The sequence below is a fragment of the Crocodylus porosus genome, unplaced genomic scaffold (assembly GCF_001723895.1).
Source record: "Crocodylus porosus isolate Cpor-Errol unplaced genomic scaffold, CroPor_comp1, whole genome shotgun sequence".
NCBI classification, from domain to species: domain Eukaryota; kingdom Metazoa; phylum Chordata; order Crocodylia; family Crocodylidae; genus Crocodylus; species Crocodylus porosus.
The window spans coordinates 11,051,938-11,078,643 of record NW_017728921.1 but is presented as its reverse complement, the minus strand read 5'-3'; the positions used below and the strand labels follow the sequence as shown (position 1 = coordinate 11,078,643).

Here is a 26,706-nt window from a genome sequence, read left to right as displayed (position 1 = left end):
GGCAGCAAAGCTGTACTTCATCCCTTGAGAAAAATAAATCTTTTCAGCAGGCTCTGAAAATTTTAAAACTCATCCTTGGCCTACTCATCTTACTCCCCGCCCCCCTTTTTCATTCTTCAGATGGACATGCCGCACAATCTGCTGAAGATCCAGAACCAATTCACCAAATAAAGTCAGGGGTCAGGACTGGGGACAGGTAGCTAGCCATGTTAGTCTGAAATCAGGCAGGAAGCAAGGTATATTTTCAGCTTATATACTAACTAAATCCAAGATTGTAATGGGCCCCTACCCCATTACTGAAAGGAAGAGGGAGCCAAGGGTCAGTTGACCAGCTTAAACAGACTGATCATTGCAACAGGCCCATGGACAAAATGGTCCCCTAGCCCAGGTGCAAGCAGTGACTGACACACCTGGGGCAGAAGTAGAGGGTCAGGTAACCCAGGCAGAGGTACATAAGCTTGAGGCTTGAACCGAAGAGGGGAGTCTGGCCATAGGGACCTGGAGGAGGCAGAGTTCTCAGTAGGAGCCAGGCCAGGCAGCTCACGGAAGGAGTCTAGACTGCAGAAGAGCCGAGAGGAAACTCTGCACAACCGAGCACCAATAGATGACTGCTGTAGGCTGGCATGGCAATGCTACCATAATGTATGATTAATAGGGGTGTGCGAAATGGGCCCTATTTGATTTGGATTTGGCCTGAATCGGGGGCAGTGATTCGATTTGTTGATTCAGATCACTGTCCCCGATTCAATTCGGCCAAATCCAAATCTGAAGATTTGATGCAGATTCAGAGAGTTGGTGATTTGGACATAGACACAGCCTTAAATGGTTTTTCGACATACTTCAAGGTACCAGGCACGGCCCGTGAATGCCACAATGCTGGGGTGGATGGAGCATCTCACAGGAGCACGGGGGATCTCCTGCATGCTCAGAGGCAGACCCAGAAGTACTTCCGGTCCACTTCCGCAGAGTGCGCAGGGGAACCCCCTGTGCTCCCCCGCACCCTCCTGGTTCGGCAGTTGGCTGCGGGGGGATGTGTGCTTCTGGGTCTGCTACCAAGTGCACTGGGGAGCCCCCTGTGCTCCTGTGGGATGCTCCATCTGCCCCAGCATTGCAGCATTCACAAGCCGCCTGGTACCTTGAGGTTTGTAGAAAAAACATTTAAAGCTGTGTCTATGTCTGAATCACTGAATCTCTCTGAATCGATTCAGAGGGTTCCCATTCAATATGGAGAGATTAAAGGGTCTCCTGATTCGATTAGGATTCAGAGATTTGGCCACTGAAACGGGCCGAATCTCCGCCAAATCCAATTAGCAACCAAAGCTTCTCACAGCCCTAATGATTAAACCCAGGAGGGGAACTTTTTTTGGAGAAGATGCTCATGTTGTTCATCTGCATTTTTACTGGAGGACCAGACATGGCTGTAAGGGATGGTTAGGAAGTCACAGGGTGCTGCAGGGTCACCCCGTGTAGAGCATCCTGGGGTCTGGGCCTTGCTGGGCCATGTCAGGGGCAGGAAGCCAACATCTTAAAAGGAGTACTGCTGTTTTTTCTGGAGGACTGTGATACCAGACAACAAAGATTGGGGTGTAAGTCCAGAGTCCACAAGGGTGAGACTGAAGGGGCCAAGAAGCCCAGAGCCCTGCGGGGCCCAAAGCTCACATGGGGTAAGGACAGTGGCTGAGGGGCACCCGAGGGGCGAGACGAGAGCCGAGGACTAGATGCCTTTAATCCAAGCACCATGGATTCTGGGCAGAGGATCCCAGCCAGAGTGAAAAGGGCCAAGGCTAGAGGTCCTCAGCTCAGGCAAGGGCCAACCACCCAAAACTCCCTTTGCTCTCCAGGGATAGGCTCCTTGTTAAATAGCAACATCAAAGTGTGGCACACAAGATAACAGGGTGGGATCCTGAAGGGGCCAGCGGGGTATCAAGGTGGGGCCAAGCAGCAACCTCGTAGGGTGACTTTGCCACTCCAGCTCTGTGCATGCTAGAGATGCATACGCTTTTGTAGGCAGCAGCTTCAGATCATCAGATACTATGAAGGGAGCCAGCAAGACACTGAGCCCAGGAGGGCAGATATTGCTTTTGTGTATTAGTGCAACGTCAGGGTTGTGCAAGGGCAACAGAATTTTTCCTGATGTTTCCACCTATCTAGTTACAGCCTCCTGTTTCTTTTGTAACGCTATTTCTACAAAATCTCTTCTGGCTTTGCTAACAAACTCAAGTTTGTCTTTGTACATGCACCTCTATTGCACCCTGCCAGTCTTCCAGCCGTCCACTTAACTCCTGATATAATCTGCCTCGTGGACTCAGCGGGAAATGACCTCATAAAAAAAAAAAATTTTTATAGCCAGTGTTACTAGGATTATACATGAACTTCCCCTAGGCAACTAATAAATACTGAACCATCTTGGTTTAGATATTTTCTGTTTCCTGGCTACCTTTTTTAATGTTTGTATGACATGATTGACCTATGCAATGTTATTCTCCCCTCATTTCTATTCAGGTTTCATGACCTGCCTTTCCCTGCCCCCACAACACCCTCTCCAAGATAATTCATTAAGTCTCTGCTTTTCTTTATAGAAGGGAATTCTAGCCCACTCATAAAACCATTATTTTCATCCACAGACATGCTCTGGTCAAAGAGGTAATGTTCTTTGTAAAATTGCGCAAAATGTGGATTTATAGCGATTGGATTAGCAGTTAAAGTATATGGGTCACTTTTAATATCATTTTAAATCCTATCTTCTCCCTCCTGTAGCAGCCAGGCTATTAATTTACCTGATTTATCTCTCCATGTATAAAATTTAGCTTTGCAGCAAGATGATGATGGCTGAGTGCAAGTTTCTCAAGGAAATATTTCAGTTTAGGTACACCCGAGCATTACTGTACCCTAAGAGGGTTAACAGAAGTCCATATCCTCCTCAGCGCAGAGACTTCTGAGTCTTTAATTAGTCTGAGATCCTGCTATAGTCCCTAAAGGAAATATGAAGGACATCCCATAAATTTCATGGTGAATAGCTCTCTTATTGTATCTCCATTGTCTCCCTCATTGACTTTTTCTCAAGGACCCCGGTACGGCTATAAAATATGTTAGAAAGGTTCGAAGGGAACAAGGACAAACAGATCCAAGCCCAGTGTAATTCTAACAGATACTTAAGGAAAATCTAGTATCAGTGCAACGAGTTCCTCTTTTAATAAAGAAAATTCTCTCTCACGCAACAGTCACTAAGAGCTCTTGGATCAGGCCTCTAAACAAACAAGTCTATGAGGGGGTAGCAACACAGTCAAAACCCTGCACACTTGTTTCAGAAAATGTAATGGTTTGCCAAGAATAAATTGCTTGAGGTCCGTGACATAGAGAAACAGGAGACGCTCAGCCTGTATTAACAGTTTCAAAATACTGAATTTGCCTGACTCATCAAGACCACATGGGTCAAATTAAGCTTGTGCTGCATGAATTGCAGCTGCCAGAGTAAACATTAAAAGCCGATGGAAAACAATCACCTAGAGTTTGCTTCCTGCAGTAAGAGACAGAAAAATGAATCTATGTATTCTCAGGGACTGGGTATGTTAGAGAGAAGCAACAGTTGTGTCCTTTCGATGTTGCAGGCCATATGGCTCTGGGACCATTTTGTCACAAGACCTAGCCTTGGGCCCAGGACTATTTATATCTAGAATAGATATACATTATTCCTAGCAAGAATGGAAAGGGCCCAGGCTTATAGGATTGGTTTCAATCATAAGGCCAATCAGATGTTTCTCCTGTGTCTTTCTGGATCTAAATCTCGTGTTTAGATGCCCTGTAATCTTAGAGGGAAAGCATGGTGGAATCCAGAAGTTGTAAGGTGCGGCTATTTTCTTTCAGTTCTGAGCATGATTTTCTGTAGCTAAATCTGGCATACAATGTTTTTCTGACATGGAAAGATCTTTGCCTCTTGAGTGCACTGGGTAAATAGCATGGGATGTTTCTAGAGGCTTTTTTTTTTTAATGATAATTGTGGTTGACATTAGGGATGATCATAAAAGTATAATCCATGAATGTAAATGAGATCATATGATTAATTTAATCTTATACCATATTTTAGTATAATAGCTTCCTAGCTACAAATAGCCTCATATGTGAAAGAAATGAAAGGGTCCTTCATCTAATCTATCTGATGAAATATACAATTCTGCAGTCAAGAGTGACAATATGGAAAGGAAAACTCATCAATTTTAGATTAATTGCAGTAAACAATTGTCAAATATGTTAAGTTCCCAGTGAACAATGCAGACCTGTTCCATGCTGCACATTAAACAATATTAGCTGGTTGTCTCTCTTTAATTTTTTTAAATCTAATCTTCTAAGCAGACACAATGAGAGAAATAAATATTTCATATGAAAAATCATAGTGCCTAATACATCCCTAAAGAACTGGAGATCAACATAAATTATAAACATTCTTGTGCTCTGGATGGTAATAGGACACTTTCTGGGCCTGCTCTTCTTTTACTTGGGAGAAATAGTAGTGATTGCCATTCCATGCCATGCTTAAGATTGAGTTGAGTTATAGTAACATCTTCCTAGACCTGTGTCCACTCTGAAGAACTATTCTTCTCTTTGCCTTGGTGTGATTAGGAATGTCCTTATGATTTTAGATTCAGATGCTTATGGTTGCCTGCATATTTTGGGTTTCATGCTAGACAGCATTTTGAAAGAGATTGAGAAAAGCCCAAATGTTTGACACTCCTGATGTAAGTCATCATGAAAAAGAAGTGGTGGAATCCCTAGTGCCTGAGCATAGGGGTTAGTGGGAATGCTGCAGTTTTCTGAAACAACACTAACTTGATTTTCAGCTTCTTCCACTTGTTTCTTAGGCTGGGCCAATTTGGCTAAATACAGACAGTCAAAAAGCCCGAGACTGAATCGAGTCAATCTTTGCAGGTTAGTCTAAGCTATGTAGCTTGAACTGATAAGCAAGTGAACAGACATTCACTATTGATTCTGGAAATGCAGCCACATGCCTGCAGCAGCCCAGGCCAGAATCTGGGGCGGGAGCTAGAGCATGCCTCCCTGGTCAGCTGGAGCAGACATCTTGGGCTAAGGCTAACCTGCCTACCTTGAAAGCGGGGGTTTGCAGGGGAGGTGCAAAGCATCCTGGGATGTTGTGGGGAGACTGTGAGTTAACTTGAATCTGGAGGGGATCTGGGATAGAAGTTCAATAAACTGACTTAACCTAAATCAGTTAAGTCTGATACTGCATCCATCTAGGTTTATCTTAAACTGGTTTCAGTCATTCTGAAAGTGGTTTATGTGCACTGAACTTCTGTTGTGCTGTAGATTTGAACCGGTTTCCAATCACTTATACTGGTTTATGTATAATTACTGTCCCTAGCTCTGATGTTATGTGTTGCTGATTGTTATATAGGTTCCTTTCCAGTTATGGGTTTTTTCATTTCTATTGCCTTCCTGGATTTCTTTTGAAATGGCTTTGATAAATTGAATTCAAAACCTCGCAGATAGAAAACATTAGATCTTTGATGGGCTTTACTTTGTAAAACTCCAATCATCGACTTTTAAGAATTGCCATGCTGGGATATCATAAACCGTGTGATGTCTGAGTACTGTTAAAAATTCCCTCTATCTGTTCTATTTACTTGATGTGCCTTGCAGAAGCATTAAAGTCTGGGATAAGAGAAAGACTTCTTCCATTCTGGCTTGTGTTTCGAATTGTTTGGATGGACTTCAGAATCATTTCAATTAAACATCCAGGAGTCCATTTCTAGTGGGGTAAAAGCTTAAGGATCTACTTTTCAGATGTAATGAGCCTTCTCCTTTATGAAATGGTGTCACAGATGGGCTATTGTTGAAGTACAAAGAATTACAGTCATCAGTAGGGTAAGATAGAGAAGAAGCAACCTGCTGCCAAGGGCATGATGAAAAGTTGGTTTCCTCCAACCACTTGCTCGCTGCATGAAAGAAATAATAGCTTAGAAGATCATTCTCTCCTTTAAAAGGGGATCCCCTCTAATGCGCCAGATCTTTGGGCCTGGGGGGAAGCTGGAAATAATTTCCAGCTGCTGGCAGACAATTATAAGACAGCCTGCAGTGGATCTTAATTGTACTTCCTCCAAGCAGGCACATCCAGTGGCAGAAATTTTCTAGCCTTAATTTTGTAACAGGCCCGCAGTCTCAGATTAGCTTATATCCATTCTGTTTTTAGTTTGTCTTGGTTCCCCAGGCTCTATGCTGGAGAGAGGCAAAGTGCTTCCTTCTTTTTAGTACAGAAAATAACATTCAGTTGAGGGGGGTGGGGTTGTAGGGGAGACTGGACAGAAATGGAATGGGACAGATGGGCTGAACCCATCCAGGCATGGAGGCAAGGGCTGCAGTCTACAAACAAAACTGTGTGGGTCGAGGTTCCATAAAGGACAAAGCAGAAGATATATATATTGTATAATAGGTCTTAAACTTGCAGGTGGTGACAGCATAAGGCAGTATGAGTACTTATATCACCTTTTCTTTCGGATGGAGTTTCTGTAAAATAAGGAGCACGCAACACAGCATGGAGTAAAAGGGAGAATGTGCCAAGGACACAAAGTGCAGGTATATATCATACTGGATAATGCTAGTCCACACCACTATGAATACATGCTCTAGCCCTGGTTCCTGGTTCATATATGCGAAATGACAAAAAATGTCATGTAGCTGTTGGTCTTGGTTCTAGGCACATCTGGTATTACTCAAATAGACCCTGTCCGGAGATTTGCACTGTGGTTGCTAGAGTTTGAGTTGGAGCTATGGTTAGGAATTAGGGGTGTGCAAAGCGGGCCCTATTCAATTCGGATTCAGCCCAAATCAGGGATAGTGATTTGGCCTGAATCAGGGACAGTGATTCAATTCATTGATTCGGATCACTGTCCCTGATTCAATATGGCCAAACCTGAATCTGAAGATTCAATGCTGATTCGGGCCCCTTGGTGCACTCCCCGGAGGACCCGGAAGTGGACTGGAAGTGCTTCTGGTCCACTTCTGGGTCTGCTGCCGAGCACACTGGGGAGCTCCCCACGCTTCTGCAGGACTCTCCATGCACCCCAGCACTGCAGCACTCATGAGCCCCCTGCTACCTAGAGGTATGTAGAAAAAACATTTTAAAGCTGCCTCTGTCTGAATCGCTGAATCTTTCCAAATCTATTCGGAAGGTTCCAATTTGATTCAGAGAAATTAAAGGGTCCTCTGATTTGATTCAGATTCGGAGATTTGACCACCAAATTGGGCCGAATATCCACCGAATTGAATCAGGGACTGAAGCTTCACACAGCCCTATTAGAAATGCTTGGTTTTGCCAAGTTATGGCTCAGCATAGGAGGACTGGGGACTGCAAGTTAGGGTGTGGTACTAGCTCTCTGGGATACGGTTATGTGCAGGTTGCTAGAGTTCCCTCTGTTAGCCTTGGGGATGCAATTGTGATGGCTCAAAGAAGTGTGGAGTAAGCAGAGCTAGCAGGTCAGTGCAGTATATGGTTAGGCATATGGGTACATGGCTCTGGGGCTAGGTTTAGGGTTAAAGAACCAAGTACCTGCAACCCTAGATTGAACTAAAAGCACCACCACTTGCCCTACCTGGATGAGTCTTATACCTCCAAATCTAACATAAAGAGGGAGCGTGGCTGTTCCCTTCACTTATACCCCCGAATCTAACAGAAAAACCTCTAGCAGCATCAACAAAACCCTAGCCTGGAGAGCCCTGCTGGCTGCTAGCCCATGGTTCCCTATCAACCCATCCTGAGCAACTCTAAGTGTCACCACTTATTTCGGGTATAATCTGGAACTCCTGTGGTCACTGGGGCAGGAATTTCATGCACCAGAAAAGGGAAAAGACTTTTAAAAGTTTATGTTGAAAAATTAGCTTATGTTGAATGGCTTGCTAAACTAGACAATAGAAAATGCTATGCATAAGCAGCCTGATTCTTCATTCACATTCAAGTCTTCTTGCCATCTACAACCTAATGGCAAGGTAATCCAATTTTCAGTTTGTATCTGCACCAGTATAAATTTGGCACAGTTCCACTAAATGTGGCCCACATGATGAGCTGCCCATATTACACCATCAGCAGTGACATGGGCCTGGTAACCCAAGCACATTTAAACATCTGTATGTGTTTTTAAGATCATCTCCCAGTTGACTCCAGTTAGGAAGTGCTTTGTGAACCTTTGAATGTTTGCAAGAACTGACAGTAGAGAACTGACTGAAAATCTGTTTTAATAAATTTCTGCTCCAGCTACTGTTTGGATCTCTGTAGGGGAAGCATAAATCCCTGAGAGACAGTGATTTCTTGGGAGCAAATCCAACACAGGGGTAAATCTTTGCAAAAAGACCAAATATTCTGGATGCTTCTTCCGCGGTTCTTTAAGTAGCATGTTTTTTGATGGAGGAGGTTCCTGCTGCAAGCTTTTATTCTTCTCTCAACTCTCCCTCAGTGACTAACTTTCAGAGCAAGATGCAGATTTCTGTTATTGTTGCTGCTTCTCCTCTGATCTTTCTCTCTTTCCTGTGAAACCCAACAAGAGGTCCAACTAAATTTCCAAGGGGTAGGACTTAGCCAACAAATGTTTTTCTCCAGCTATTCTCATGTGAGCCAAAGCAACGACCCCTATATAGCAAGGATAGCAGTACAAAATCAAATCATGAGAGAGCTGGTTCTAAAGCCATATGCATTTTTTTTTGGCAAGGGAGGATAAATCCTCTCTGCTACTGTCTGCTTTTGGAATGTGTTTTTTCCATCAGTGCTTTTGATCATGTGTATAAAAACGGCGGCGAAGATTTGATATTCATTACTGTTTTTTCAAGTAAAACAAATATTTTCACTTGCTGCTCTGGAGACAATTACTTCCAGAACTCGAGGTTCAGCGTAACAAAATGGTGGATGCTTTTCAGTTGACAGAGGATTAGATCCCTGACGTCTAATTTAGTAATTAGTAGAAGTCCCTTCAAATATGAGACCGCTTCCTTGCAAATTGTTCAGTTTTGTATGAAATTCTGGGTTGTTGGCATTGTCTTTCATGTAGGAAGACACAGCACTGCTCCAAATAGTTTGCTACACATAGGAATTACTTCTGCTATGTAAGATTGGAACTTCATCGAGCTCAACATCTCACCTCTAGCAACAGCCAGTATCAGAACTGGTCATATTTTTTGGTCAAGATTTTTTTTTGATGGAAATTTGTTTTTATTTTTATTTTTTTGCCACAGTGAACAGTTGAAACAACAAGGACAAAATCTATCTAAAGGCTTGGCTTTTCTGACCAAATAGGATAATTTTACTAAAAAGATGAGATTTTGAAACCCAAACATTTTGGGGGTAAAAGATTTAAAAATTTTCAGGATTTTTTTTTTTTTTGGGGGGGGCGGTGGGGGGGATGTTCAGAAGAAAAGTTCATATTTTTAATTAATAAAAATGACGAGGTGCTAAGATGATGGACCTGTGGAAAGTTTTATGCATTTCAGGTGACAACCGTCTTTCCGAGGAGGGCCAGGGCCTCAAGCCCCTACATACTTGACTCTTCTTGTCAACCAAAATGCCGAAGAGGATTTTTAACGCTTTCAAATTGACCCTCTTCCCTTTAATTGCATAACCTTTTGGTGACTCATGAAGACATGTTGAAGACCAAGTAAAGTACAATAGAGTTGTCTGAACGTTGCTTAATAGTTGGACACAAAATAAATGCTGAAGTCTCCTTTTTATCGATATTCTGATGTCTAGGGGAAATAACTATGATGCAATGTACAGTAAATATTTTTACTATAGGCCAGCATATCTCAGGTGTACAGGTATAGCTTGTAATTAGCACTAGTACATCTCTGCAGCATAAAATATAAACAGTACCACTCAGACTGTAATTTAGCACTGATGTGAGTACTTGTTCCTCTTAATATTTAATATGTCTGTTTGTGTTGCAAATAGCAAAGTTGATTGAGATAATTAGCCACCAAAACACTAAGGTAACGCAACTATAGTAACATTTATATTGCCATCAGTTTTGTTTATAGCAGCCTAAAGAGCAACATTCAAATGAGAAATTAACTACAATTAGAAAAGAAATTGAGTGCTTCTTGGAGTTACTTGATCATGTCTTAAAAGAGCGCACCGTGTTATGCTCACTCCGATGCCAGGTTAACCCCCTAAATCTCCAGGTTTAGCAGCTGCATTAAGAGAGTCAAGACAGCAAGAGAGAAGCCAATTTTCTACTCTGCAGAAGCTGTTGCCACTTAGACGGTATTAGTCTCCATACCCCATCCAGAGCACATTCTCCAAGCCCATGCCCAACCTACTTTAACTGCTACCTTCAAATAGATACTCCCACCCAACTTTGTCCCTCTGTTGTCAAGACGGTAGAAGGCAAGATTACTACTACTTTGTCTGATAAGAACAAAAGTACTATGTCTGCTTTTTGGTAGTACGCAAGCCTGTAATGGAGTGAGCCAGATGATTCATTTCCACTTTCCTGGTGAGCTAGCCTTGAAATATAATGCACTCATTTATTTTCAGACACTCTACCAGGCAAATGTCTGACATTGGAGACTTGCTGCCATCCAGAGGAGGCAGAGGTCCTGCTGTCTCTGTGATGGACAGGTCTTCTGACTCTTTGACTGTGACCCTCTGGCATCTCTCCTGACACTTGCAGATGGGGGGTGAGGGGTGGAGCCTCATTTTAATCTACAGGAGAGGAGACTATGCTCTCCCTCATCCCTCTTTGTCTCCTCCAAAGTGTCTGGTGAAAAGATTAGACACTGTTTCTATAATGCTGTTTCTCACACAGGCAACAGCCAGAGGCATTATATTAAAAAGCAGCAGCTGGCAGAGGGACAGATTTTTAAATATGTTCAGAGACCCAACTCCCATTTAAATCAACAAATTGGGGTTGTTTATATGGTACCTTGATGCCTTAATAAACCTAGGCCCACATGGCTTAGGTTCTTCCTGTTTTTCCTTACCTCCTTACTTCCTTTCTTTACATAGTTATTCAGTTGTCTTGTCCATCAGACCAGATAGCACTAATGAGAGCCTGATTTGGTGGTTAGGATATTCAGTGAATATTCACTTCACACACACAGTGATGAAAAGTAATTTATTTGTGTAAATTGGACCAGCTCCAATAGAAGAAACCCACCAAGGAATGAACAGTAATCTGGTAGCAAGGTACATGGTTGTGATGTGGGAGAATATTCCCTTGGCTGTGATGTGGGAGAGCAGCATCCAGAGAGTGGTAGCGGATGAGTCATTTTCGACTTGGAGGGCTGTGGGCAGTGGGGTCCCCCAGGGCTCGGTCCTCGGACCCGCACTGTTCAACATCTTCATCAGCGACTGGGACAAGGGGGTGAAAAGCACCCTGTTCACATTTGCAGATGACAATAAGATGTGGGGTGAAGTGGGCATGCTGGAGGAGAGGGACAGGCTACAACTAGATCTGGACAGGTTACAGGGGTGGGCAGATGAGAACAGGATGGGATTCAACACTGACAAGTGCAAGGTGCTGCACTTGGGGAGGAAGAACAAGCACCATACCTACAGGTTGGGGAACTCCCTTCTCATCAGCACAGAGGCAGAAAAGGATCTTGGAGTCATCGTTGATGCCAAGATGAACATGGGCCGGCAGTGTGGGGAGGCAGTCAGGAAGGCCAACCGCACCTTGTCATGCACCCACAGATGCATCACCAGCAGCTCCAAGGAGGTGATCCTCCCTCTCTGTGCAGCACTGGTCAGGCCACAGCTGGAGTACTGCATCCAGTTCTGGGTGCCGCACTTCAAGAGGGATGTGGACAACATGGAGAGAGTCCAGAGGAGGGCCACTCACATGGTCATGGGGCAGCAGGCCAGGCCCTACGAGGAGAGGCTATGGGACCTGAACCTGTTCAGCCTCCACAAGAGAAGGCTGAGAGGGGATCTGGTGGCCATCTATAAACTGGTCAAGGGGCACCAGCAGGAAATAGCAGACTGCCTGTTCCCCCAAGCACTATTGGGAATAGCAAGGAATAACGGCCGTAAGTTGACTGGGAATAGATTCAGGCTGGACATCAGGAGGCACTACTTCACTGTCAGGGCACCTAGGAGCTGGAACCAATTTTCAAGGGAAGTGGTGCTCACTCCTACCCTGGGGGTCTTCAAAAGGAGGCTAGACAATCACCTTGCCGGGGTCATTTGACCCCAGCATTCTTTCCTGACCATGGCAGGGGATGATCTGCACAGGTCGCTTCCAACCCTACCAACTATGAAACCAGCTATGAAACTATTAGGGCAGGTACTTGAACATGGGTCTTCTGCCCAACAGACTATTGGCACCTTCACTGTCTGGTCACTTTTCTAGCTTTCATGGGTTGTGACCAGCAGTTGCACCCTAGCCCTAAGAAATCTTGCCCCAAGATTATTCCTTCATACCCATGAAAACTGTGGGTTTCAGTGAATCACTGTTTTTTCAATCAAAAAAAAAAAAAAAAAGAGGTGCCATTTGAAAAAGTCCTGACCAGTTCTATTTGTGCTTCATTTCAAGCAGATATCTTCTTCCTAGAAAACTGATGGTAGAAGTGGGTAGGTGGAAATGAAATGTAAAGAAAATCTTGAGTGCCTGCAGGTGGGCTAATCATACTGCTGTGCAAATTTGTACTGACTGCTAAGCAACAAAGAGCATGTTCGACAGGGTGAGCATTCTGTACCCTAAGGCAGAATTTTTCGGTTTTGTTTCCTTCAAAACCAGGTGTCCAATTTCCCTGTGGATTTCATCTGGGTAGAATTTATCCCTGGTAAATAACTGTTCATGTTGAATTTATAGATGAGCTAAACTCTTTGCTTTAATGCTGCGGTTTAGTACCTCCTTGCTTCTCCATTTTGCATAAGCATCAGTGTTGGAGGGAAATAAATCTGTCACTCAGGTAATGTATTTGCCCTTGGTATCAAAATATATAAATAAAAATTACAAGGTCATTAACCATATCAAAGGAAAGAAAAATGTGCCGTACATTATATGGCTGGGTCGGGCAAATAGCAATATACTGAAGTGTACTGTGCATTTTCTATTCAGATCATGAAAATTAATTGACTCCTTTTTGCACTTCCTTTTTGCAGTGGAAACTCTAGGCATATGTCGGTCCAAATTTATGAGCAGTGTGTTTTCTTGTGCATTTCATTTATCAAATGCAAATTCCTGTGACCAGTGATTTACTGCACAACTGCTTGAAGGGCAACAAATAAATAAATATTATCTTGATAAGTATTCAAAAAGCAGAGTAGAGGGATAAGATTTTATCTGTTCTTCTCCAAGCAATTTATCTTGGTCTCCAAGAAGGCAGGCTCTGTGTAGGTACAACTTCCCTTGTCCTATCATGGAGTCTAACTTGCTTGGAAAATAAGTTGTTATCCTCAGCAATATGTGGCCTTGGAAAGCTATGGACTATTGATTGTATTTTATCTTTTATTTACTTCAGTAAGACCATTTTTTTTTTTTTAAGAGAGGTTCCCTAGGGAGGTGAAGAATGTACCACCCCTTTGTGACTCAGAGCCGTCTTTGGAAAATTGTTCCTTCTTTGTTTCCACTGTCTATATTGGGGAGGAGAAAGACAACAGAAAAAATGTATTGATAGGCCTCACCAGCAGTGAATTATTATTCCCTGGCTGGGTCTACACGTGCGCCTTACTGTGTGGTAGACTGATCAGCTGCAGAGTAAAGCATCACTGTCTACACGTGCAATGGTATTAGGCCTCAGTTAACTAATTAACGCTGCTGGTGCAGAACTATCTTGCAGTGAAGCAATTAACTGTAATTAAATGTGCATACAGATGCTGACCGTGGACATAAATTGTGCCCAGGCAGCAGGGGCCAGACTCCTGCCTGCCTGCTGCCTAGCCACATGGCTCTGCATTTGCAGCACCCTTGTGCCCCAGCCAGCCCCTCCACTGCCTACCACCCTCACCAAGAGCTCAGAGCAGAACAAGGCAGGAGCGGCCCTGGTGTAAACTGCTCTGCCCCAGCTCAGATTGCTACTTTTCCAGGCCCATGTGTAGATGCTGTACCCAGAAGTAGTTATGTCCAGCTCAAGCTGCTCCAGGGTTTATTGCTTCAAATTAATTGTACATGTAGATGCACCCACTGTGTAGTTGGGTGAAATTAGTGCTGTGCATAGGTCCCACTGCTTTGTGGCCACTTGCTTCCTGCAGGAGCTAAGTGGGCACGTAGCATCTACTCTTAAATAACCAGACCTCAGTTCTGCCTAGTATACGTGGTTTGATCAAAAAGTTCTAAGACTTGATGTTCGGGGTGTCATTCATCAGAAATTTGTACTGGGTGGTCAAACAATCAATCAGGCCTTTTATAAAGAGGTTTTGATTCGATTGAGGGATAAAGTTAGGAGAAACCACCACGAGCTGTGTGAAAATGGTCGATGGTTTCTGCACTGTGACAATGCTCCTTCATGCACTGCTGTCTCCATTCAAGAATTTTTGGCTGAAAAAAACAGTCCTGTGATACCACACCCTCCGTATTCACCTGACTTTGCCCCATGTGATTTTTTTCTGCTCCCAAAAATCAAAACGAAGCTGAAAGGAAGGAGATTTGATGACATTCTAACCATATGAGAATGTGAAAGTGGAACTCAAAAAACTCACAGTTGAAGACTTCCAGCATTGCTTCTGAAAGTGGCAGGAGCACTGGGGCACGTGCATACCATCTGGGGGAGATTACTTCGAAGGGGACAGCTCATAAAAATGTTGTTTGTACACTATTCGTTAAAATAAAGGCTAAGTCTTAGAACTTTTGGATCACCCCTCATATGTAGGGGTGTAAATAGAAAAGTTCATCCTCACTCATTACTCCCTCATGCAGGCATGAAAATAGAACAAGGAGGAAGCTTGGCCAATGAGCTTACCCTGAAACAGTTGAGGAATGAATTTGAGAGATAAATATAAGTAATTTGTGCCTGTGGTGAACTTCAAGGAATAAGAGTCACTCCAGGGGAAGCTTATAGTGATGTGTGAGTGGCTGGGTGCAAATGTCTACCACCCTGTGTTAATTCATTCAGTGCTGAGACTAGAGTCTTATTCCCAGGCAACTTCCAGTGGCAGTTCTGTTCCAACCAGGTAACTCAGTGATCAAATAAGGCTAAAGGCAGCACTTGCTTATAAGGAGAGAATGGTTCAACTGAAAATTGAAGAAGTTTGTGGGGGGGGCAATTTTTTTAAAAAATGGGAAAATCACCTGATTTTTGAAAAAATAGAGCATGCATATGTATAGTGGGGAAATGAATGTGTCTTCCAATGGCTTTCTGTTCATATCTCTCACGTAGATAATTCCTTTCATTCTCCTCCCTGTCAAACCAAAAGGTGTGCTTCTATCTTCTGCATAAAGGCCCTTGTGTTCAATTCCTCAGCTGGTACACTCATGCACACTTACATGTACATAATCCACCTTCTTTTAGAAATGGTCAAACTGGAGCTAACACAAGTGCATTCGTTTATTTGTGGGGTATAGGTTGTAGCTGTGTTGTTCTAAGGACATAGGCAGACAAGATTCTTTGCATAAATCTGGTATCTTTTCTTAGCCCAGCTAAAATAGTTGGAAAAAATTCTTCTTTGCCAGCTTTTGGGTACAAATACCCTTCTTCTGGCTGAGGAAGTCTGCAGTTGTTCTGACAGATGAAAGAAGACTCTTTCCAACTATTTTAGTTGGTCTAATTAAAGTTATTGGATTTACCCAAAGAACCTTGTCTTCCTTAGTTTATTGGCAAATTTCCTGCCAAAACTGATCCCCAGGATATACGACATGGAATATGGTGACCCCATACCTCAGCTGAAGGACTGACTTCACTGGAGTTGTGGCAGTTTATATTAGTCGAATTTGGTCCCTGACATTCAGGTCTCCAATTTTCTCCTTCAGTAGTTGTTCTGCCTAAGAACTGAAAGAGTAGCATTCTTATCTCAAGGTCACAGATGTTGATGTGTCACTGGAGACAGTATCTTACAATCAACAACCATGTCAGCCTGCTTTTTCGGAGACATTTCTCCTTGTTTCATGGTTTCATCCTCAAACTCTCACAGGTCTGGCAGTGCGGAGGAAGCATGGAAGTCTTACCTTGCTCTAGAGTGGCTCACATTGAACGCACAAAGAAACCTTACAACAATGACATAGACTACTATGCGAAGCGCAATGCCTTGCGAGCTGCTGAGGTCTGGATGGACGATTTCAAGTCACACGTTTACATGGCATGGAATATCCCAATGACGGTAAGTGAAGACCACATCATATATCCTAAATGGAGGCAGAGAAGCGTAAGTGTCTGCTCTGAGTTAGCACCATTCACACTTGATGTGAATCAAGGCAGCAAACATTCAGAACAAAAACTACCATCTTAATTTACCTCCCCAGAATAAGTTAAATTGAGCGTTGATGAGTGATGACTCAGATGGCCTGGCCTTACAGATGTACTTCCTGGGAATAAGTTGTTAATTAGGAGGACATTATTCTTCAAGGTGCTCAAATGTTACAGTCCTGCCAGACTGTATAAAGATTTTGCTGCATTGTGCTTGTCAATGGAATTTATTAGTGTAAAACTGTGTATCAGACAGGGGAATGAGGTCCAGACTTTATCTTAATTTGGAGATCAGTGACTATATTATAGACAGGTTGCTCTCTCCTACTTTGCATCATATATTTCTGAGAAGTGCTCATCATGGTTGCTTCCTCTAGGAAATGTTAGGGAAAATACTACTAAATAAAAATAATAAATTAACTTCCTGTTTGTCTCTGATGATGCATCAGTTGAGAAGAACTGTAAAAGATGAGACATTTGGTCTTGCACGATAATGTCATGGGGAAGCTGATTTGCTTTTTTGTCTGCTTTGTCCTTTAGTGGCTTTTGGTCCAGGTAGTGTACATGGAAAAAACAGACAAGTTAAACCACAGTACAATCATTTAATAATGGGACGTGCATAGTAAATGCTTCATCCAAGCTCACTGAACTAAATGGAAAGGCTCCTATTGAATTCTGTATATATGTGCTTTGGATCAGGGCCTGAATGAGGAAAAAGTCAGCTGCACACCTGTGAATGTTTCATGTTATGTCCTAGGACCCACTAAAGTTAATGAGCATCCTTCCGTTGACTTCAACGGATTTGGATTAGTCCCTAAATACCTATATTAATGATATACCTTCCCAAAGTGGTATTTTGAGTGTTAGATTAAATACCAGAATCTAGGCATAGATGCAAAGAATCCAGGTCCCCTTCAGATGAACATACTGTCCAGACTGCATAAATTTAGAGGAGCCATGCTCCATCCATTTTGCTGCCCATGACCACATGTTGGACGTTGAAGAGTACGTCCAGTGGGTCACTGTTTCAGCTGCTAGTGTTTCACATATGAATTAATTTTCTATGGAAGATACTTCTCAGCTGAATTAGAGCGCCGCATCTTTTTGCACGACGCTGTTGTTTAGAAGTCTTTTTGCTTCCCCTGTATTAACTTGTGTCAAACGAGGTGATGGGAAAGACAAAGACATCTGCATCAATAACACAAATATTTTCTTTTCCACCCATCCAGACTCCGTTTGCATTCCTTTGAACGGCCTCTTAGTTTTCTGATAGACAGAGGAAAAAATAACTCTGGTAAATTTATTTGCTTGACGGTTTCCACAAATGAAAATAAAAAAGGCATTTAAATAAACATTTACACCTAAACTTGATTCTCTTTAATCTCTCTAAGATTAGCTTTGGATGCAGTTCTCTGCACTGAACTAGACAGCGGTGCTTTGAAAAACTAGGCATGTCTACATTAGGAAGCATAAAACTAGCAAGAAACATTGTACATTAAAATTTACTTTCCATAAAAGAAATTGATTGATAAAATGCACATCATAAAAATAACCCCATTAGTTCTTGCCAAGAGGAAGTGAGGATGCTACTATTTCACAGATCTAATGCACTGTGGTATCCAGGCTATGAGGAATAAAAGGTACCGTACACTTATTAACAGACATATAGTTGATAGAGGACTGGAAAAATCACTGATTAGTCTCAGAGCATGAGCTACACAGTTCACCCACATAATAAACATTGTGTGCTTCCTAAACACCATCACATAGCATATAACACAATTACTTACTCTATAATCTGCGCATAACACTACATCTTACATCAGACAAATACAACTATGGTAATAGCTGCTCGTTACACTGGCTTCATGTTCAGTTGGAGGTAAGAGTAGGACTGCCTAATTATGAAGTAGCGAATACTACTTACTAACAAAGTAGTAGCATTGCTGAATCCTATCATATCAGAATTAGTCCACGTAGCACTGTAATTCACCTTACCCCTTCCATATTTGATCGGTATGTCAAGCCACGGGAGAATGGCATGCATCCTGACTAACACATGGTCCATCAACACAACAAAACTGAACACTTCAACAAGACAGGGAAATATTCTTTCCATCTACAAAAGATTTGGTTTACCCCTTCCTGTGATCTATTCCCTCCTGATTTCAGGGATCCAGGAATCTTACTTTATGTGATTTTATGGTATTAGCTGCATACGATTCATGAAATGCTGTTCTTTAGGGTAGCCTTCATTTGAATGGATGTTGCATAGAAAAATCCAGGCAAAACAGGTACCCGCAAGTGGCAGTGAGTACAGCAGAACCTTTGCATAATAAATAGAAAAGGCTTTTCATTGCTAAACTTGTATTCTCTGCCAGAAAGTGTATCTCTGGTAGGGAGTCTAATAAACCTGCAGCTAAGATTTGCTGCTGCCTTGTAATCCTGTATTGGATACTGTCTGTAAAGCACTTAGTGATCTTTCTGCAGGAAATGTATATGGTATTTCAATTTGAGCCATGTGAAACTTGCTAGTTTCAGTTCAGAAAGCAAGCAGAAGTTGAGACAGATATCCAGGTGACGTAAATCAACACTCAAGTCTTGCTTCTCGTCATTACATCAGTAGAGCTCTGCTGTTTTTTATGGGCCAAGGATTTGGTCCTCTTTTCAGTTTGGAAGAAAGCAAGGCCTTCATTCCACCTGTATTTTGCGCTGAATGCTACTTTCCAACATATGCAAAATCTCAAAGCAAAATTCCACCGCTGATAGTGAGGTTTTTTTTTACCTTGTGTTGCATCAAACAAACTACAGGTCCACAATTCAGCTCGGAGTCTTTGGACATTGGATGGAGATCTATTCAAAAGTTTCATGAGCTTTAATGAACCTTTTAACAGGTCTGTGTTGAGTTTTGAAGGCTTGATTTCATTTACACTGGTGGAGCTGTATAGAAGTTACTGGTATTATACCACTGAAAGGCTGTTATGGCGTATGTCAGAATTAGGCCCAGAATTTACAGGGGAGTTAAAGTTATATTGTAAAACATTAGCAGAGCTGTATGTGCTAGTCTTCTCTTCTTTTTTTTAAGGTTCTTTTTTAATTTTTCTTTTGCTATGGTTTATTTATGGTGCATTTGTTTTTCTTTATTCGTTTCTCTTCTTTTTCTCGTGAAGTTCCATTAATATTTATTGTCGGTTCTCAAAGGCTGTTCAACGAGTTGCTGCTTACAAGGGAAAGTGGGAATGGGGGGAATGTAACTTGTAAACAGAATGAACTCCAATTTAGTTTTACATACAAAAGACAACAGTGTAGTCATTGTAATGGGATTTCTCTGTTATATTTCTGCTTTGCAGAACCCAGGAGTTGACTTTGGAGATGTTTCAGAAAGAATAGCTCTACGGCAGCGACTGCAGTGCCGGAGTTTTAAGTGGTACTTGGAGCATGTTTATCCTGAAATGAGGATTTACAATAATACAATCACTTATGGAGAGGTACTGCATGTCTTTGAAAATACATCATAACTGTATTAGAGCATTCCTTTCATCTTAGTGAATGGGCATCAGACAACACAGTGAAATTTAAAATTGATACGATAGCAGGAACACAAACACTTTCCTATGCTTTTTAAATCAAGTCTAGAAAGTGTAGGCTCTGTGAAGTGTTCCCTCTCTTCCTGGAGTAAATAAGATTAAATAACTCCTATGAACAATGAAACGCAGTTTCTTGGGTTTTAGCTAACAACAGCCCTAAGAATGTAAATTCAGAAGTATTGAATTCAAAATGGGACAGCACAAAATGGGACAGCACAAATGAGAGCATCACAAAGTTTGCAGTTGAGACAGCCAAGGTAGTTAATCAAAAGTAGGAAGCGCACTGGCTTTCCTCCTCTTTGGATTCCTCTAAGATCTTTTGATGGAGATGGATCACTTTCTGAAAATCCTGGTAACTAGGAAAAAAATCAAATATCACTGTGAGAAGATGAATGTAGACTCCAAGTGGGAGAATTTTGCATTCAAGACAAGTATCCAGGTTGTAGCCATATTGGTCTAGAGGAAAAACAAACCAAAACGCATGGAAAAAGTGATCTCTTTTATTAGACCAACTAGATATTTGCAAACAATTGTTTTATTTATTTGCAAGCTTTTGGGCACACTTGCCCTTCATCAGGCATAGAAGAGAGCAGAGATTGTAAAAGTTCTCCTAGGTAGAAATGAAAATTTATATTTCACAGGAGAGCTGAAGGTGTGGTAAAATCTCCTGTTTGGAATATTTGATTTTGTCCAGGTTAGGCACAGGGAAAGGTTGAAAAAGTTTTTTTACCTCAAAGTTGTCTGGTGGCAAGCAAGATGTAGAAGCATATTTCCTTCAGGTTACAATATTTCATATTTCACAGAAGAGGGGTAAAATGGAAGAGCTTTTGATTCCTTTTGCATTCAAGACAAGAAACTAAAAATAGAAATAATCACTTAGTTCCATTCAGGTTCTTCTCTCTTACTCTCACCTTTCTTCCAAGGCTGAATAATATCTTACACAATCTAACTGAATTTTCTGTAAGTAAATAGATGAGCCCAGATATAATAGAACTTGGAAGAGGTTTAGATTTATACCCAAATTTTGTGGCTTAGTCCTTTCTCTTATAATAGTCACTGAAATAGCCTTCCTAAAAAACTGAAATAGCCTTCCCTAAAGCTTGAGGCGAAGTACAGACAGTCATAAAGTCCAAGGCTGAATCAGTTCAATCTTTGTAGGTTAGTCTAAACTGCATAGATTGAACCAATAAGCAAGTAAACAGACATTCACTTTTGATTCCAGGCATGTAGCCACATGCCTGCAGTGGCCCAGGCCAGAAGCCAGGGGGAGCTAGAGCACATCCCTGCTGACAGATTGGGCCAAGGCTAGCCCCCCCTACCTTTCCAAGGGGAGGTGGGGGGGTGCAAAGCATCCTGGGATGCTGGGGGGCTGTGAATTAACTTGAAACTGGAAGGGATCTGGGACAGAAGTTCAATAACCTGATGTAACCTAAATCAGCTAAGTCTGATACTACATCCATCCAGGTTTACCTTAAACTGGCTTTGTCCATTCTGAAAACAGCTTATGTGCAGTGAACTTCTGTTGTGTTACAGGTTTGAACTGGTTTCCGATCACTTATACTGCTCTATGTGTAATTTCTGTCCCTATCCCAAAAGTGTATCTTCAAGTTTAGCTCATCCATAAGGCTTTGCTTTTTGGTAAACATACAAACAGGTTATAGCATAATTTTGCATTCAGTAAGGACTAGTGTGACTTCTGCCTGCAAAATGGGGAGAGTAGAAACTCCCCTGTTGCATAATTGTTAATAAAGATTTTTTTTTTAAATTTCCTGCTTAAGTTACCTTTAAATCCTTAGGCAGTGAGGTTTCATGCAAAAGGTAAATGACTTCCTTCCTTCCTGTTCTGTTTGATTGAATTCATATAAAAATAGGTGAGTCACTTTAGATATTGATGCAAAGTGCAGGTTTTATTAGGTAATATCACTTTGCATCTTAATATAACTATCCCTGGCAATAACTGAGGAAAGACATTTAGTAAATTCAACATAAGCTATTAGTAACCGACAGATCCGAGATGGTTATAAACTGAGAAGCACGTTGGTACTATTGCCAAAGTCATGTCAATTACACAAGGCTTTCTGCCATGATAAAGGAGTCTGTTCCCATTGGGTGGTCTGATATAAGGGAAGCTTGAGAATGTAAGCCTTTTATGTATTCAAATTTATAGTGACAAAGAGCCATGGCCAAACATTTAACTGGTAAAAACTGACATCTCTCCAGTGGAGTCTCATGCCTTAAAATGAAATACGCTGTAGCTAAGTAGATGTATTCTCTTAAATGACAAGGCCTATTATTAAATATCTTCCCTTCTGATTATTTCCTTGAAGAAAATGTGGTTACTATAGTCTCTGGATTTTAGTGAGTTTAAGGAAAATAAATGTATTGAGTAGACATAAAACACATGGAAACAGTGGTAAAATATATATTTCATACTGACTCAATTCACAAATGTTAAGGCTCTGTCATAAAGCTGTCTTCATCTTCTTTAGCCTTTATAGTACCTTAGTCATAAAATAACCATACTGAAGCTTAACTGTTGGTGTACCTTAATTCCCTATCAAACTGCCTGTTGTGCTTACACGGTATGTAGAATGGAGGATTATTTTTAGGATTGCTGATACTCTGTGTATGATGTTTCATTATACCTCTTGAGTGATTACATAGTCACATATATTACATGGGGTGCATAAAAATTTGCATGATCTCAAAAGCAAATCTAATGGTTTCAAAATGTTCAGTTAAAGAACGCAAGTTGTGTCTCCCGGTATTCCGTGCTCTCGGTTCTGAGACGTGATAAGAAAGCCTACTTGCATGGTATTTCTAACCTGATTAGGATGAAAAAAACATCTGAAGTCTCTCAAGGCTTTCAACGCAATTTGGGAGATTTAAAAATTCAAATGTTCTGGAGAAGCATCTGAGCTTCTGACATGTCATGTTACCTGAGCTATCCTTTTTCTGATTCCCGTAATCTTATTTAATATCATTGTTTTTCAAAAGGACAATACACCAAACACACAACATGGTATCTGTGATGCACTTCATAGGTTCTCAACTCAAATGAGCTCCTTTATATATACACTTCTGCTTTCTATGCATGCTACACTGAAAAATAACACACCGGAAAACTTCCTGGCTGCATCTACATGTGCAGAGTAGACTAATTAGATCTACTGTAAAGTGTCAGTGTCTACAGTTGCGCTGGTATTAGGGCACAGTAAACTAATTAACTCTGCCATAAGATAGTACTGTCAGGGACCTGCCCTGATCTCCATGTGGCTGGGAGAGCTGTCCTGGCTGCTGGGTAGCTGCCTCCCAGCCATGAGGAGATCAGGACCTGTGCGCTTCAGCACATTAGTTTAATGCACTGATTTCTAGTACCTATACCTACAGGTACTAGAAAACAGCATATTAGACTAATCTACTTCATAGTAACTCCTGCATATGCATAGACAGTGATGCTTTACTGCACATTAGACTAATCTAATGCACAGTAAAGCATCTCATGTAGAGGTGCCCTATTTGGGGCAAAATTTGACCTGCAGCTTTCAAAGTGAATTTGAGTTGTTTCTGCTTTTTTGCGCAATTATTTTGCAAAAATAAAAAAATGACCCAAGTTAAGAATCCTGTAAGATTACAGAACATTCAAATAATACAGCTGTGGCTTTTCACATGGGGAACTCACTGTCAAAGGCTTTAAGAGGTGTCCAAAGGAAGAAGTAATGGAGTGTCAGAGCTGGCGAATGAGAATATTTTTCTCCCTTGAAGCAGTGTTCAATGTCTTGGCACAGTATTTGCTTTGGTAATTGTAATGTGACAAAGCTTCAGACAAGCAGGTTTGCTTTCTGTGAAGGGGTGACTAAAGCGATAGGTCTCTACTTTGATCGTAGGTTCGTAACAGCAAAGCTAGCGGCTACTGCTTAGACCAAGGAGCAGAAGATGATGACAAAGCAATCCTCTATCCATGCCATGGAATGTCCTCCCAGGTAAATTAACTAAAATTTATTTAACCCTCAACAGTTAGAAAGCTTTGAGACCCACACAAAGAAACCTTCAGAGGAAACAAAAGTACGATGTAATTTCTATGGGGAAAATTTAGGAATTTTGGCCCTGCTTGCTCATTTTTTTCAGTGGTACACAAAACTTGCCTCTAGTCAACTAAAATAGGCTGAACAAATGACTTGTTTAAACTGGTGCAGACTCCTGTTTGTAAACTTGTATCAGTTTGAAACTGGCTTATGTTGGTTTAGCTTGCATTTAGTTCAAAAATGTCCACCCTGTATTTTGTACTGCTCGGTAGAGGCCAGATCCACACACACATTTGCAATGCCTTCGTTAAACCAGTTTAGTTCCACTGATTAAAAGCCTTGTGTAAACACTCTCATTTGGGTATGAGTGTCTTATTTCAATTTGGTTTAACCCTGATGCTAATTCATTGAAATTACACCAAGATAAGCCTGTGTAAATCAAAAATAAGAACATCCACATATCTATTCACACTCTTATGCATATAAGTAGTCCCCCTGAACTCCATTAGATCCCTCTCCATGAGATTGCTCAGCGAAGTCAATGGAAGTCTTTCAACTTTGTGTGGTTAAATTAAGCATACTCATGCTTGCAAAATTGGGTCGTTGGCTTGATTAGCAGTGTAGAAAAATAAGTGCAACACTCACAAGAAATGTCAATGGATGGTTCGAATGGAATACTTTCCTGGAAAAGAAGGCAATCAGACAGCATGACACATCTTGTACATGACTATGATTTTGTAGTCAAAACATTCCATCTATTCATATGCCAATAGGTTTCACAAAAACCAAGCTTTAGACAAAAAAAGTCTTTTCATCACTGAAGACTATTTTTCACTTCATATACTTCCTTCCTTCTGTTTCCAAAGCCCAATTAAATTAAAACATAAAATAAAATAAGATAAAGAATAAAATAAAATAATAAAAGAGACCTCCTCCTGCAAGCAAACTGCAAGTAAAAGTTAGGGACCTGATCCAATCCCACTTGAAATGACTGGAAGGGCTTCCATTGATTTCTGTGGCCATGTGCAGATGAGCAGGGGCATACACTTGAAGTGGCACAAATTGCCTCAGCGCATGCCCCTGCACATACACTTCATCTTGGGACAAACTGTCCAGCAATGGGTGAACTGCCCTGTCCCAGCTCCTCTGGGCTCTTCAGGCTTACCTGATGGCATGCTGGGGCAGAAGTGCTACAACTTGGGCAGTGCAGAGGCTGGCCAGGAGCCAGAGCATTGCTCTGAACAGCCTGGCCTCTGTTTGTGCCAGCGCACACTTATTTCACATGCTTTGTGCCACTTTTGTTTCCAGGGCTTTTTAGATACCAGGAAATCCCAGTAGCAAATTTTGCCACCATGCTGCAAATTTGCATCGCCACACACATTTTGATGTTCACTGTATAAGGTTTGTGGATCAACACACCACATGTCCCTGCTCATCTGGACATGGCCTCTGGGCACTGGGCTGGACCCTGTGGGAATTTTGCTTCAAGATGGGCCTCAGGCTTCCAGGACAGTGGTTCTCAACAGGGCTGTTGTAGCACCCTGAGGTGCCGTGAGACTCTCTGGAGGGTGCCACGGCAAGGAGATAAGCACTTGCTCATCTCTTCCTGGCTCCTGTGCAAGAAGGTAAGCACAAGCTCATCCCTGCGTGGCTCAAGTGAAAGGGGGTAAGCACACATTTGTCCCTGCCTGCCCCCATGTGAGGAGTTAAGTGCTCACTTCTTCTGTGCTTCCCCCACCCTTCACCCTGTGTGAAGAGCTAAGCACAGGCTGGTCTGCCCAGGTCCAGTGCAAGGAGGTAAACTTGTGGTCATCCCTGTCCCGTTGCTCTGTGAGGAGCTAAGTGCCCACGCTCCCCAAGCCCTCCTGACCCCTGTCCCAGGAGTTAAGCGCTACAATAAAATAAATTGTTATTGAAATGGAGTGCCATTCAGTTCACAGGAGTTATGGAAGGGTGCTGAGCCGAAAAAGACTGAGAACCGCTCTTCTAGGATATGCCTCTAACTTTGTCAATTAGCTACTCCCTGGTCACCTACCTGGCCCTCTGTAGGTCTCTAGTGTCCTAAGTGTATGTGTGCAGACATTTAGGCTACCTATAGATGCACTGGTTCACATTCTGATTAGAGCGTGTCCAAGCAGGCTCTGATTAATCAAGTCTGCTCCACATTCAAAGCTAATTAGAACGCCCCAGCATTACTTCACTGTCATGTGTTTTAAACCTCCACCCCTCCAGCCCCCACCCCTGCTGCATTTTAAAATGGTTGATGGGAGGCTTTACCTAAAGCTCATCGAATGAGCTTTAGTTAAAACACCCTGTGGCCATTTTGGAACACAGGGGGCTTAATACACATGACGGCAAACTGTTTTAATTAGAGCAGCTGTCAGGGAAATATTCCAAATAAAACACACACACACACACACACCCCCGCCCTTGAGCATGTGTATAGGAACCCTTAGTTCTTCCACACCTGTACAATGTCAGTACATGCCAGGTCATGTGTTTGTGAACGTTTCCTTCAAAAGGACCCAGTGTGGGGTTATCTGAGTGGGCTGCATAGGTTATTTTGTGAATGCTGGTGATGCTGTTGTCATTTGTATTAATCAATTGCAGTTACGATAATGCACAGAGGCTCTGCTTAGGACTCCATTGTGCCATTTGGTGCATGGACCAAGAATGAGATCCAGCGTCTGTCCTGGAGAGCTCAAAACCCAGATGGACATGGTATACCTCATGTGGCGGGAAAGGACATCTTATTAAAC

The 26,706-nt window shown here is 42.1% G+C and overlaps 1 protein-coding gene across 1 annotated transcript in view; it reads left to right on the top strand.

The window, feature by feature from the left end:
* The window catches only part of GALNT9 (polypeptide N-acetylgalactosaminyltransferase 9), a 234,440-nt gene that overhangs the window by 193,104 nt on the left and 14,630 nt on the right, over nucleotides 1-26,706 (top strand). The window contains exons 7-9 of the mRNA XM_019538992.1: nucleotides 16,064-16,249; nucleotides 19,686-19,823; nucleotides 23,810-23,905. Of these exons, the coding sequence (XP_019394537.1) occupies nucleotides 16,064-16,249; nucleotides 19,686-19,823; nucleotides 23,810-23,905 (420 nt within the window). The remainder of the gene's footprint in view (nucleotides 1-16,063; nucleotides 16,250-19,685; nucleotides 19,824-23,809; nucleotides 23,906-26,706) is intronic.